The sequence below is a fragment of the Chrysochloris asiatica genome, unplaced genomic scaffold, assembly GCF_000296735.1.
Source record: "Chrysochloris asiatica unplaced genomic scaffold, ChrAsi1.0 scaffold00134, whole genome shotgun sequence".
NCBI classification, from domain to species: Eukaryota; Metazoa; Chordata; class Mammalia; order Afrosoricida; family Chrysochloridae; genus Chrysochloris; species Chrysochloris asiatica.
The window spans coordinates 9129265-9143076 of record NW_006408652.1 but is presented as its reverse complement, the minus strand read 5'-3'; the positions used below and the strand labels follow the sequence as shown (position 1 = coordinate 9143076).

General features: G+C 41.9%; 1 protein-coding gene across 1 annotated transcript in view; it reads right to left on the bottom strand.

Moving 5' to 3' along the window:
- AFF2 (AF4/FMR2 family, member 2) overlaps positions 1-13812 on the bottom strand; it is a 559120-nt gene that overhangs the window by 29721 nt on the left and 515587 nt on the right. Inside the window, exons 13-15 of the mRNA XM_006869732.1 lie at positions 9299-9521; positions 4631-4896; positions 3995-4058 (exon numbers count right to left, since the gene is read on the bottom strand). Coding sequence (XP_006869794.1) covers positions 3995-4058; positions 4631-4896; positions 9299-9521 — 553 coding nt within the window. The remainder of the gene's footprint in view (positions 1-3994; positions 4059-4630; positions 4897-9298; positions 9522-13812) is intronic.

The following is a 13812-nucleotide window of genomic DNA, read 5'->3' as shown; positions in this document are numbered from 1 at the left end:
CAATCTTCTGTAGTAATGACTCTCTTTACAATAAATGTTCTTCAGCTTTTATGTACTTCAGGAAATCTGTGGTTTCCTTTCTTTAAGCTGCTATGGGAAAATACTGGTGCCTGCCCAGTTCAAAGTGATTTCATGAAAACCTGTATGTATATATGTAAACGATCTCCGTTCTCTCTCGCACTTTCCTTTGGAAATGAATTTTTACATTCTGATCTTTGAAAGAGATGTTTCACTCATTAACCCACAGCTGGAAAAATCCTTAAAGATTATCCAAGCTAAGCCCTTCTTTTCCCAAAAAGGGAAACTGAATTCATCAACCCATCAGTAGAAAAGTCCTTAAAGACGAGCTAGTTAAAACGCTCATATTCCAAGAAGGGAACCTAAAATCTGAGGAGAGAAATTGACATGGCCATGTTGCCTATTTATGGTCAAGTCACCCCTCCTCTATGAACCTCTGTTTCTGCAATATTACAAGAGAAACTGAGGAACAGGAATTAACAGAGTCCTCTGAATGCAGAGAAATCGCCACAAAGGTCCCTGACCAATGTGAAATGCACCTAAACAGATCGATTAAAATAACATGGAGAGGTGGTAATCACAGTATTGCAAACCCCCTCTCAGATAAGACAACTGCTAACCATGAACCCATTTAAAATTTATCTCATGCAAAGAATTTAACTTTAGGTAATTTCCCTTTGTTCCTGAGATAACACTTGGAATTCCCTGCTTATAGCATGGAACTGCAAGGAGCTCTGGTAGCATAGTGGTTATGAGCCGGGGTGCTAACCTCAAGGTCAGCAGTTTGAAACTACCAGCTGTTCTGTGGGAGAAAGATAAGCTTTTCTGCTCCCATAAAGATTTACAGCCTCGAAAACCCTATACAGGATCACTCTGAGTTGGAACCGACTCCACGGCACACCACCACCACCCACCACCAGCACTGGATTGCAAGATTGGTTTGAATCTCAAGGTGAGCAGTTCAAATGAATACCAGGCGCTACTCGGTAACCCACTATGACTTGGAACCAACTAGAAGTAGCAGCTTGACACTAGCTGAGCTTTGTTGTTGTTGTTGTTAAGTGCCATCGAGTTGGTTCCGACCCATAGCGACCCTGTTCAGGGTTTCCGAGGGTGTAAATCTTTACGGGAGCAGAAAGCCTCATCTTTCTCCCGTGGAGTGGTTGGTAGTTTCAAACCGCTGACCTTAAGGTTCGCAGCCCGATTTGTACCCACTACGCTACCAGAGCTCCTTAAGGTGGGTATAATCCCATGGATCATGTTAAAACTAGTCAATGGTTAACTTGCAGTCAGCTTCCTTCTCTATCGCCTTCAAAGCGTCTTTGTAACCCCTCTGTATTTTTAACCATTATTTCAGTTTTTTTTTATTTTTAACAAAGTAGTCTACCTGTATGCATGCAGAATAGCTGCACAAATGAACCCCATGTACTTTTTTTTTTTTAACAATTCTTCCTTTTTTTCCCCCCAAGTTTTTATTATTAATTGAGTGATAGTTTACATGTGAGCACATCAGTTTTATACTCATACTTTCATTGCAATGATTACAATCTAATCTGCTCTGTGCATCATCATTCAATAGTATTTGCTTCCATTCCTTCTGTTGTTTGGTTATTTTTTTTGGGGGGGGCAGATGTACACAAAAACACGCAGGAATATATAATCATATAAACAACTAAAGCACACATTCTGCAAGCCTGCCTCCTGGCCGTCAGCACACAGCCTTTCTCTTTCCATGAGTCTAGAGTCCTCAGCTCCATGAGCCTCTCTCCATGTCCCCGTTTCTGCCTCTATCTCTGGTGTCACTGCCTCTCTAGAACCTTATATACTTTTATATATTTGTATTTTGATTGTTTTTTAAACAACATTTCTAAAAATAGTTGTTTGGTGTATAATTCAAGGATGTGTCCTGGCTGGTAGATTTGAAACACTGACCTTGCGGATAGCTACCAGAGCACCTTAGAGTAGACACAGGTCTACCCTAAAGTGTCATTCCTCTAAGAGACTGTTTCTCAACTTTCCATTCATTATCATTCCCCCACCCTGGAACCATTTAAATAATTTTTACCACCCAAAGCCATAAAGTTTTAAAACTCAACACATACTAAGTATCTCTTTATGCACTGTGGTCCTTTAGAAGGTCATGAACCATTTTAATATCTAAGATCTTTTTCGATCTCCTCGTAAGAACAGTTAGTCAAAGTAACATCTACATGATCCCTTGATCCAAGTTTGACACCAGACAAACTCCATAGCCATTCTTCAGTGTTATAAAGTAGACAATTGTAAAAGAAAACCTTTCGTCTTTCATTCAGCAGTACTGCCATCCAATGCCTTTCAAATCTCTCGCCATTCATACAATGGGCATGGACACAATATTCCCAGACCCTTTGGGAGCTAGTTTCCAGCCTGCTTTGTGATTTCAGGTGCAGGAGACACTTGTTCCCAAGGGACAATTCACACCATAGAAGGGTTAACTGCTGACAATAGCTGGACAGTTGGAATCACAGTGAGTATAATATACAGTAGGTAATAATAGTAAAGGCAAAGGCCATGGGCACTGCGGTTGGTATTATACTCATTCAAGTACAAAGACTGTTGTGGCAATACAGTTGAGTCCTTTCTGAGTCAAATGCTTCATGACAACCCTGCCTTGAAGGCAATGCCTGATGGAGGATGTCTTAAACATGGCTCATTCTTTCTTTCTTTCTTTCTTTCTTTCTTTCTTTCTTTCTTTCTTTCTTTCTTTCTTTCTTTCTTTCTTTCTTTTTTAAGCACAATGAGTTGAACTGACACCTTTAATTGTACTGAGGTTTTGTCAAAGGTGAAGAGCCTGACTTCAGAATGTCCTCTAAGCCAGTGGTTCTCAATCTTGACTGTACTTTGTCATCGCATGAGGAGCATTAACACCCATGCCTGGGTCTCGAACCCAGAAAATTTTCAGGGGTGTGACCTGGACATCTGGGGTCTTCCGAACGGTCCTGAGTAATTGTAATGTATAGTCAGAGTTGAGGCTCACTGTAGGGAGAATCAGTCAAGTTGTTAGGGTAAGAGACAAGGAGAGAAAGTGCCGAGGAAAATTACGGGGGTAGCAGAAAAGCAGCATTGGGAAACAATCAATAAAACTCCAAATATAAAGAACAGAGGAGCAGGATGTGGACAAGATCTCTTATCTATGTCCTTGCCAGGCATGCAGGATACAAAAGAGATAAAATGGAAAACAAAACAAAACAAAACCAACAAAAAACCTATCTCCTTGTGTGTCTAGAACCCAACAGGGTTTGTGAGCCCTCCCTCCCTCCTTATTCAACAACCAGGGGGGGTGAGCATTAATCATCAGTTCCACATTAACCTCCCCCTTAACCAGTTTTCAGCGTAGGCGCAAAACCAGTCATTCCAAGTATCCCAGATGCCTGTGCAACAGAATCCATCTTGAAATCTTAGACTCCATCATGGATACCAGGTACATGCACAACATGGGATAAAGGAGAGACAGAACTGACACATGAGAGCAGAACTCCACAAACAAGAAAGGTCTAGGTGGTCAAAACACTTGGAGACAACTGGGCCATTTTTCTTGGGAAACCTGCCTGACAGATAACACTTTCTTTCTCTGCTCAGGGTCCCAGCCAGAAACATGCAATCAAATGCAACAGGAGCTAAGCGGATTATTAAAAATCTGAGTTTTCCAATTTCAGCAAGCCCTCAACAAGTCTCTCCCCGGAACCAGTGTTGGTTGGCAGGAGCCGATGAAAACTCCTCACTCTGGGGAAGTGTCATAAGTCATTTTCAATTCACTTTCAAGATCATCATATATGTCATTTTGCTCCGGAAGTTGGGATAAGGGGAGGAAGAGGGCTACAGAATAGGCTGGGGCTGTGCTCCTAAACATTGGACTGGTTTGTAAACTATCGCCTTTGTTTTCTTTCAGAGCCTAATACCATAATGGGAGGGAAGCCAGGAGAGGAAGGGAACCTACCAGGGCATCAGCTTTGTGCTTCAGTTTCTTCGCCTCCTGCATGTAATAATCAGCATTGTGAACCCTAAACAAACAAAACACACACTTTTTCAGAAACCAGTGTTATCGGTTTTCATTTTTTGATGAAAAGACTGAAGAGTCAAAACAACAAAACTTGTTTTGTGTTTTTGTTTTGTTTTCTACAAATCTATTGCTCTAAAATGCCTTGAAAAAGGCAGATGAGTACATCCTTCATGTGAAAACCAATCTTGAAATAATCCTGTCAGTGCATCCTCCAACCCGTTTAATACCAAACCAAGATGCTTATCTATTTGTGGCCACACATTTGTAGAGCAGAACACAGATAAGAGAGGAGGACAAATCAACCTGGAATTAAGTACCTGCCTTTGGAAACAGCAAAAAGTTCCACAACTAAACAAGGGCCAAAGCCATTTCTTGGTGGGTACAGGGATATGCAGGTATGATGTGGTGTGGAGAGTACATATTTAAGGTTATAGGAGCTGGTGCTGAAGTCTTATTCTGAGTAATACACACATGGAACTAGAAATAGCCATAAGACCCCAGCCCCAACCCCCCACCCCCACCCCGCCATCACTGCTCTCAAATTCTGTCCATGAGAATCTGGGGACAACATACGAATCATCAAAAGTGAGCTTGGGTCTCCGAACATTGGTGGTGCTGCTCGACAGAAGAGGCAGGGATGCCCAGGACGTCATCTCCAGGTGACTGCTATCCATGAGGCCAGTAGTGATGGAGGAGGTGATGGTGGAGATGGTGGTGGTAGTGGTTGTGGTGGTGGCCGTGGCCGTGGCCGTGGCCGTGACAGTGGCAGTGACAATGGCAGTAGCACTGATTGGTGCAGTAATGGTGGCAGAGGCTGCCTTTTTTGGAATATCTCCCTCCTGGGAAAAAAGGAAGACAAATAGCGTCCATTAGGTTCCGCTCTGTAGAACGTCTTTTCATGAATTCCATGAATATCAAGCACACTGGGTTTTTTAAAAAGCCAGGAGGAAAGAAAACAATGTGTACGGCTTGAAGAGGAACGTTGCTGGTCTTGTTAGTGCCATGGAGTTGGTTCTGACTCATAATGGCCTTGATTAGGATTTCCAAGGATCAGCTGGTGGGTTTGAAATGCCAACCTTGCGGTTTAAACCAACTTTGAGGTCTAGTGCTCCACTGGGCCCGGACATATTGTTTACCCAGCTTTTGTTCTAGGATGACACCAAAATCTGAGCTAACCAGGTGCTGTGATCCTGTCACCCCATTTAGAAAGCTATTTGCAAAGATTCAAATCCTATTAGAAATGTGAGTGTTAAGTAGTTAGAACATGGAAAGAAGGGGGTCTCAAGTCACTTTTGGTATGGCCTGTCTCAGCAGGAAACAAGTCAACACCAGCAATGAGGAATTTCTGAGAAGATGGGTCTGAGTCGGGGAGAGGGGAGACTGTTAGTAACAGGCAATGAATTTAGTTAAGAGCGGTGGGGGAGAGCGAAGACTGTAGGAAGATTTAAAGTTAGTTAATACTAAGCTGAAGCCTGAAGAACAAGATTCAAAGAAACCATTGTTGCTATTGAATGTTGTCAAGTGGGTTCTGGCTTATAGTCTAGGAGCGACTGGTGAGTTTGAACTGCCAAACTTATGGTTCAAACCAACTTTATGGTCCAGTGTTTATCCCACAGCACCACGGTAGGACTCCATATATATATATATAGTGGGAGGTTGAAAAAGAAAACGAAAATCGCCTCAGTGGAATTTTTGACACTGATGTTAATATTTTTGATAGGCAAACCAGGCCAGAAACTATCTCTAGAGTGGATAGAGCACACAGGTTGTTGTTGATGAGTACCATCGAATCAGTTTCCACTCATAGTGACCCTGTATAGGGTTTCTGAGAAGCAGCTGGTGGGTTTCAACCACCGATCTTGTGGTTCACAGCCTAGTTTTTATCCTACAGCACCATACCAGGTTACTCTACAAAATACCAGATCTAGTCCAGCAAAATATAGGCAAACCTCAGAGATATTGTGACAACCACAGTCAAGAAAATATTGTAATAAAATATACAAATTTGTTCGTTTTCAAGTGCATATAAAGGTTATGCTCACACTATATTATAGCCTAGTAAGCGTGCAATAGCATTATTAAAAGTTTGAAATATTATGAGAATTACCACACTGGGACACAGATGCTAAATGAGCACGTGCTGTTGGATAAATGATGCTGACAGACTTGTTCAATGCAGGGTTGCCCAAAACCTTCAATTTGTAAAAAGTGCAGTAAAAGGAGGCCATCCTCTACCAGCGACGCAAGCATTATCTGGTAATCATCAGCACACTGTGCCCAATGTGAAAGCAGTCCTTTTGTTCACATGAAACATTTAACCAGTTAATCCTACAGGACTGTGCCTCCTGAGTTTGAAGTCTTGGGATGGGGAAGTATCATTTCAACCAGGTCAAAAATCAAAAGGGTTTACCCTCAGAAGTATCATTATTAGAGGGGAGCTGAGGCCCCATGAAGAAAACAGGTGGTAAGATGTGTAATTCTGTTCTGGTGATGGCGTTGTGTCACAGGACTGACTACCATGGTCACATGGCAGACTCTGCCCTCCCCACTTGGCAACCTCCCCTACCTTTGACATGGTGCGTCTTCTCACCTCTGTTCTCCTAAGTCGGTATCTCCCTAACACTGCTATTCACCAAGGTTCTTTCCTCAATGTTCTCAGTTCCTGTATGTGTTGGAACAGCTTCAACCATAAAGAGAACTCCCAATGGAAACCTGTCTTACCCTCTCTCTCCTGAACTCCACAACCCCTGAAAAGTTCAACCTATATGGTCTATTATTAGCACCTCAAATGACTCTCCAACCAATAGCTAATTGGACCCAGCCTGCCCACTTTACTTTTTAATGGGAGGACAGTCCTTTGTCACTAAGCTGGATTTTTCCACACCAGTGAGTACTTTGGCAGGGAACCAGGGTAGGGCACTTTGGCAGTACCTGGAGAGCTGCCCCACCCCCATCCCCCAGCTCACATGCTTTCATCTAAGGTGTTTTAATCTTCTTTACATATTAAATTTCTGTAGATGCTCCTAAAGTGTTTTGGGGTTCTTCTTTTCAGAACCACTGCCCTATTTTATAGTATTTCTTCCTTCCAATTACCCTTAGTCTATAAATTAACAAGTTCTGTTGACTTTACAATCCCTAGATCTCCCAAACTTGCCCCTTCCTTCTCCTCAGCCTCCTAATTCAGCCCTTCATGAGTTATTTTTGCTTTGATTTTTCTTAGATCATGGTAAATATATATAACAAAACGTTTGCAACTTCAACCTTTGTTTTTTTTTGCACATACATTTCAGTGACATTAAGTCGCTATCATGTGCACCCATCACCATTTCCAAATTTTCTGTTCACCAATAACCGAAACTCCTCCTCCCCCTCCCACTAACCCTTGGTCCCAAAGAATCAACTTTGATCTCTGTGCATCTGCTGGACTCCTGAGACGACTAAACTGCCTGCACACTAACTTCTCCTGGCCCCCTTAAATCTGCTGCTTGAAGTCTGAGCTTCCTTAACAAAGCTCCGGGCAGGGCATATCACTGCTTTGTACTCAAATGCAAACTAAAGTCGCAACTCTTTTCTGGCATTCAAAGCTCTGCCTGACCTGGCTTCACCTTTTGACCCCTTCCAGGGGCCTCTGCTTCATTCAAAATGAATACTTCGTTTTTATACCGTCTTGTGTTAAGAAATGCCTTCTCTTCATTTCTACAAGAGTCCCTGGGTGACAACGTTAAGTGTTTGACTACTAATGAATGGATTAGCAGTTCTAGTCCATTTAGAGACACCTCAGAAGAAAGGTCTGGTGATCTATTTCTGATAACTCTGCCACTGAGAATCCTATGAAGTACAGTTCTACTCTAACACATGGGGTCACCATGGACTTCATTTTTAAGCCTCACTTATCCATTAGGACCTGATTTCCTCTTCTAGGAAATCTGTGATGTGTGCATAGTCATGGGCCAGTCAAAGGCCTGTCTCTCTGCCTTCCCTACAACACAGGCAACGAAGGATTTTCCATCCGAGTTCCTTGGGCACATGTCTTGTGCCTTGTTTGATTGCGAGCTCTCTGATGTATTACACTCCCCAGTCTAGTGCTTTCAGTGTGCACGCAGTCCTGCCTTTGTCAGAAGGGTCACTTTAAAAATAAAAGCCAAATGTGAACAGTTCTTGTGTCCATGAACATCAATCTTTCCCACTTGACCCAGGACCTTCTGATTATCAAAGAATTCTGACCACCAAGAGCTCACTGAGAATGTGTGCAGAGACTGCACATCTGAAAATAGTTATGATGGGTATGGAGGAAATATTTTACGGATCATCGTGGATTTTATTCAACCATCTTATTAACATAAAATAATCAGAGCCATCTGAAACGGCTAAACTAGCTCTGGGTTTCTGAGCCCGACTGGACCAGACCAAACAGTGGAGTCAGCCCAAGTCAGCACCATTTGTCTCTGTGACCAAGGCCTGTGGCAAGAACCCTAACACATCACGCCCACCACACACACAATGCTGATGTCACTTCTGGCACATCAGACTGGAATAGCTTGAGTCTGCTATGATCGTATAAATTAAACAAACTCTGCCCACACTCACCCACCCATTGAATCAACAAACAGGACTTTAGCCTAAATGGACTAGAGAAGACATCTAATAGCACCAAATTGAAAACGCTTGTGGAGCTGGAAGAGGCCAGCCAGAATCTACAAGATCATCCAGTCAAATCCATTGATTTCAGGAGCTCAGAGACATTTCAGAAGTCATCTGTTGGGGTGCTAGCACTATATCTCAACTCTCTTCACTCCCAGGGCAACAAACAGTGCATCAGAAGGGCTTCCAGATTTCAAACATCAATAGAGAGAAGTGACCAAGGAAGAGACATTGCTTGCTTAGTCCCATCACAGGGAACCAATGTCAACTGCGGTGGTCAGCATTATGGAAGTATCTACAGTCCACACCCAAGAAAAGAAGGGATTGGACTAGAGGCTCTCTAAGGCCTGCAACCTGACTGGGGAAGTAAGACAAGGTGGAGAGTTAACCTGGAATGAAAAGTTCATGGTTAGCTGTAAGAATTTAGATTTGAAATCATGGAGAATTTGTATATTTATGTATGCACAATACACATGAATTTTCTTTCTGCCTCTCCCTCCCATCCCCTTGCACTATCTCGATCTACTCAAGTTGCATGAGATGAGCTGGGCTAGCTTGTTTCTCTTTGGACATTTATACTAATTCTTTGAAGACACTTACATTCACAGATATCCCTTTGAAAGTCGCACAGAATTTGCCTTCACTTTTCTTAGGTTTGGTCAAGGTGATCTGACCAGTGACAGGGAAGATTTTTTCATGACTGAAGGGAGTATTGTTGCCGCTGATGTTTCTGCGGCGTGGAGGGTCCTCTGGTAGTGGGGAGAGTGGTGGAGGGAACAGTTTTTCTTCTTTCCTTCTGTTTGCTCTCCGGGATGAATTATTTCTGAGGAAACAGAAAGCATAGGGTATCATAAAGCTTTGTCTCTCTTGATTCTGGTTTTCTGTTGGTTTGTTTTTTTATCCACACAACGCTGGTATTTTCAGCTAAAGTAACATTTTACTTGGTGGCCCTTTACCTTTGGTGAGGGGTATATGAAGGCAAGTCAAGAAGTATTGCTACTAGGGTCCCAGTTCATACACGCATGGGTCTATTTCAAGCAAAACATGCTTAAACATGTCTCTGTGATCAGTAGGTGACTTCAAATAGGTTCTTGCAGTGATACATTTGTGTTGTCTCATTAAGGTGTATTCTAAAAAAGTCCAATCTAAACAATGCCTTTTGAAAGGGATGTGCTAGGTCAGTTAAATACAAAGCAGAGAAGACAGTTCAGAAGGTTGTGGTGGATGGAGCTTTGGGATTTCCAAGGTGAAATCCTGATAGATTTTCTCTAAGGGCACAGGAATATCTCAATGATACTCTAAAAAACCCATCCATTGTCTTTCTGCTCAATCTCAATCACAGTTAATCAATTAATCTATCCTCCCTGTACTCATACCCAGACTATAGTGCTTCTAGAGAAAAGTCACACTGTAGTTCAGATTGAGCCTACCACAGAGCCACAGCCCCCAACCCTTATCCCCAGGCAGCAATTTGACTTCACGTTCTCACCGTGTTTCCAAGCCTTCCAACCTCCCCACAGTGGACCTTGCTTCTTCACAGAGACAATGGATGCTGTTAGAGACAGACATCCTCAATTCCACACACCCTCACCTAGAAAATTGCTACCCTTATCTTTGCCTCTTTCTCTCCAATGTCAAAAGAAGAGTTTATTAGGAAGAAGTTTTAATAAAAGTAAAAATCCATTGGTGAGAAAAAGTCCAGGAAAGTTGTGCTGAAAAAAATCTCCCCATCACAACAGTGCACCTATTTGTTTGTTCTTGAAAGGGAGCAAGGACTGTGCTATGAGAAACCTAACACCATTCACCATACAGACCTTACCTCGTTGTTTTAGTCTTCCTTTTTGTGCCCCCAAACTCAAAGAACATTGAAAAGAAACTTGATTTTTGTTCCTTGAAGATGTAAATTAAAGAAAGCAGAATTCTTTGGGGGACAGGTGAGAGAGATGGACACAGCACATTCAGAAGTGTATAGACCTAGATGGAGTATATGTTGAGAAAGAATGGCTTCACATTTTTATATTTTTGCTTAATAAAGCTTTATATGATTGTGATCACCACTTGTCTGTCAGTTTTTCGTGCTGCTGTGGATTGCATGTTGCTGAGATGCTGGAAGCTATGGCACTGGTATTTTAAACATCAGCAGGGTCACCCATGGTGGACAGGTTTTAGCTTCGTCTAGAAAGACGAAGACAGACAAGGAAAAAACAAAAATGGGCTACTTCTGAAACGATAGCAAATGAAACCATTATGAATAGCAATGGAACACTGTCAGATAGTACCAGAATATTGAATATTGATACATAATGAATAACACCAGAATATTGCTCTGGTAGCATAGTGGTTACGAATCAGGCTGCGAACCGCAAGGTCAGCAGTTCGAAACTACCAGCTGTTCCGTGGGAGAAAGATGAGGCTTTCTGCTGCCGTAAAGATTTACAGCCTCGGAAACCCTGTACAGGGTCTCTATGAGTCGGAACCGACTCCACGGCACATAACAACAACAACATTGTCAGATATAGTGTCTGAAAGATGAGCCACTCAGGCTAGAAAGCATTGTCTTAGATAGGGAAAGAACTGCCTCCTCAAAGTACCGTTGACTGAATAAAGCTTTCAGGACCTACATTTGCTGATGAGGCACAACTCAAAGTGAGGAGAAACAGGTGTAAATATCCATTAATAATCAGAACATGGAATGTAGGAAGTATGAATCTAGGAAAATTGGAAGTTGTCAAAAATGATATGGAATGCATAAAGATCAATATATTAGGCATTAGTGAGCTGAGATGGACTCGTATTGTCCATTTGGAAACTGACAACCATATGTTTTATTGCGCCAGGAATGACAAGTTGAAGAGGAATGGTGCCACGTTCATCATCAAAAAGATAATATCAAGGTCTATCTTGAAATATAATGCTGTTTGTGATAGCAAAATGTTCATATGCCTACAGGGAAGACCAGTTAATACTAGTATAATTCAAATATATACATGAATCAGTAAAGCCAGTGATGATGAAACTGAGGACCAGCTGATTAAGTCTGAAATTGATCCAACATGTAATTAAGATATATTGGTAATTACTGGTGATTGGGCTACAAAGGTAGGCATCAAAGAGAAAGGATCAGTAGTTGGTAAATATGGCCTTGGAGATAGAAAAGATGCTAGAGATCACATTTTGCAAGACCAATGATTTCTTCATTGCAAATACCTTTTTTAAACATCATAAAACATGACTTTACACATGGACTCACAAAATGGAATCCACAGAAATCAAATTCACTATATTTGTGGGAAGAAACAGTGCAAAAGCTCCATTTCATCAACCGACCCAAGTGTCCATCAACTGATGAGTGGATAAGCAAAATGTAATCCATTCGCTCAATGGAGTCTTTTTCAACCATAAAGACACTGAAGTTCTGATACATGCCACAACATGGATGAACCCTGAAAATCTTTTCAGAAGCAGAAAACCTAATCTTTCTCACTTGGAACAGTTGTTGGACTTGAACTGCTGACCTTGTGGTTTGCAGTCCAGGGCTTATCCTACATAGCCAGCACACTCCTAATGATGCCTACAGATATACAGATACATGCATGCCTATAGGTATAGCTCTATACAGACTATAAATATATAGATACAGAAATAGATGTTTACAAGAATAAACGCATATATTTGAAGCAGAATTCTGTGATAAATGGAAATGGATAATGGAGTACTCCACACTGTGATATTTGCAATATTTCAAGAATTGTGTTCATTAGAAATTTTTAGAAAATACAGTATATACTTAAAGTATTGAAGAGCAGAGATGTCAGCTTGAGGACTAGGGTGCGCCTGACCCCAAGCCATGGTGTTTTCAATAACCTCATATGGATGCGAAAGCTGGACAGTGAATAAGGAGGATCGTAGAAGAATTGATGCCTTTGAGTTGTGGTGTTGGAGGAGAATACTGAGGGTGCCATGGACTGCCAAAAGAACCAATAGATCTGTTTTGGAAGAAGTGCAGCCAGAGTGCTCCTTGGAGGCCAGGATGGCTAAGCTTCGTCTCTCCTACTTTGGACATGTAGTCCGGAGGAAACAATCGTTGGAGAAGGATGTCATGCTGGGTAGGGTGGAGGGTCAGAAGAAAAAGAGGAAGACCTCCAACGAGATGGATCGGCCAGGTGGCATCATTGATGGACTCGGGGGTGGCAGCGGTGGTGAGGTTGGCCCAGGATCGAGCATTGTTTCGTTCTGCTGTGCATGGGGTCGCTATGAGTCGGTTCCGACTTGATGGCACCTGACAACAACAACAACTTTGCTGTTATTGTTAAGTGACGTCCAGTTGGTTCTGACCTATAGTGACCCTGTATAGGGATTCCGAGGAATGGGCTGGTGAGCTTGAACCACCGACTTTGCATTTCAAATGACTTTGCAGTCCAGTGTATTAACCCACAGTGCCACACCAGGGCTCTGTGTATAGTTTAGTCCCATCAACTGCTTAATCACTGAATAAATGGTACAATAAATAATTAAGGGAAAATATTTCCTTAAGATGGAGTCTGATGTGGTGCCATAGGATAAGCACTTGACCTCAAGGTCAATTTGAACCTCAAGGTTGGCAGTTCGAACTCACCAGCTGCTCCTAGGAAACCCTATACAGGGTCGATATGAGTTGGAACGGACTCAGCAGCACTTAACAGCAGCAACAACATTTTCTTAAGATAGAGTACACTTATACATTACTTTGAGATCTATAACACACACATACTCCTGTAACACATTTCAAATTGTGTGTACAAATTGTCCTATTGCAACACCAAAACATAATGAACCACTGAACTGACATTGTTCTACTGAAATACTGATGAACTCCATTTTACAAAACTCTATTTAAAAATATTCATGTTTCATACTGACACTAGACAGCTGCAATCCTAAGAGTACCCTTGTGCTTTTGAACTGATTTATCTGCCCATTAAATGGGCACCATCAAATAGACTGAGACTGGAAATAAAATCGAACAAAGAACAAAGCAAACCTTAATGTGGGCTGCTTAACAGGGTCATTGGGTCATGGATTTTCATTTTAGCTACTGTCTTTGTCTAATCACTGAAGATTACTTGAATTTTAAT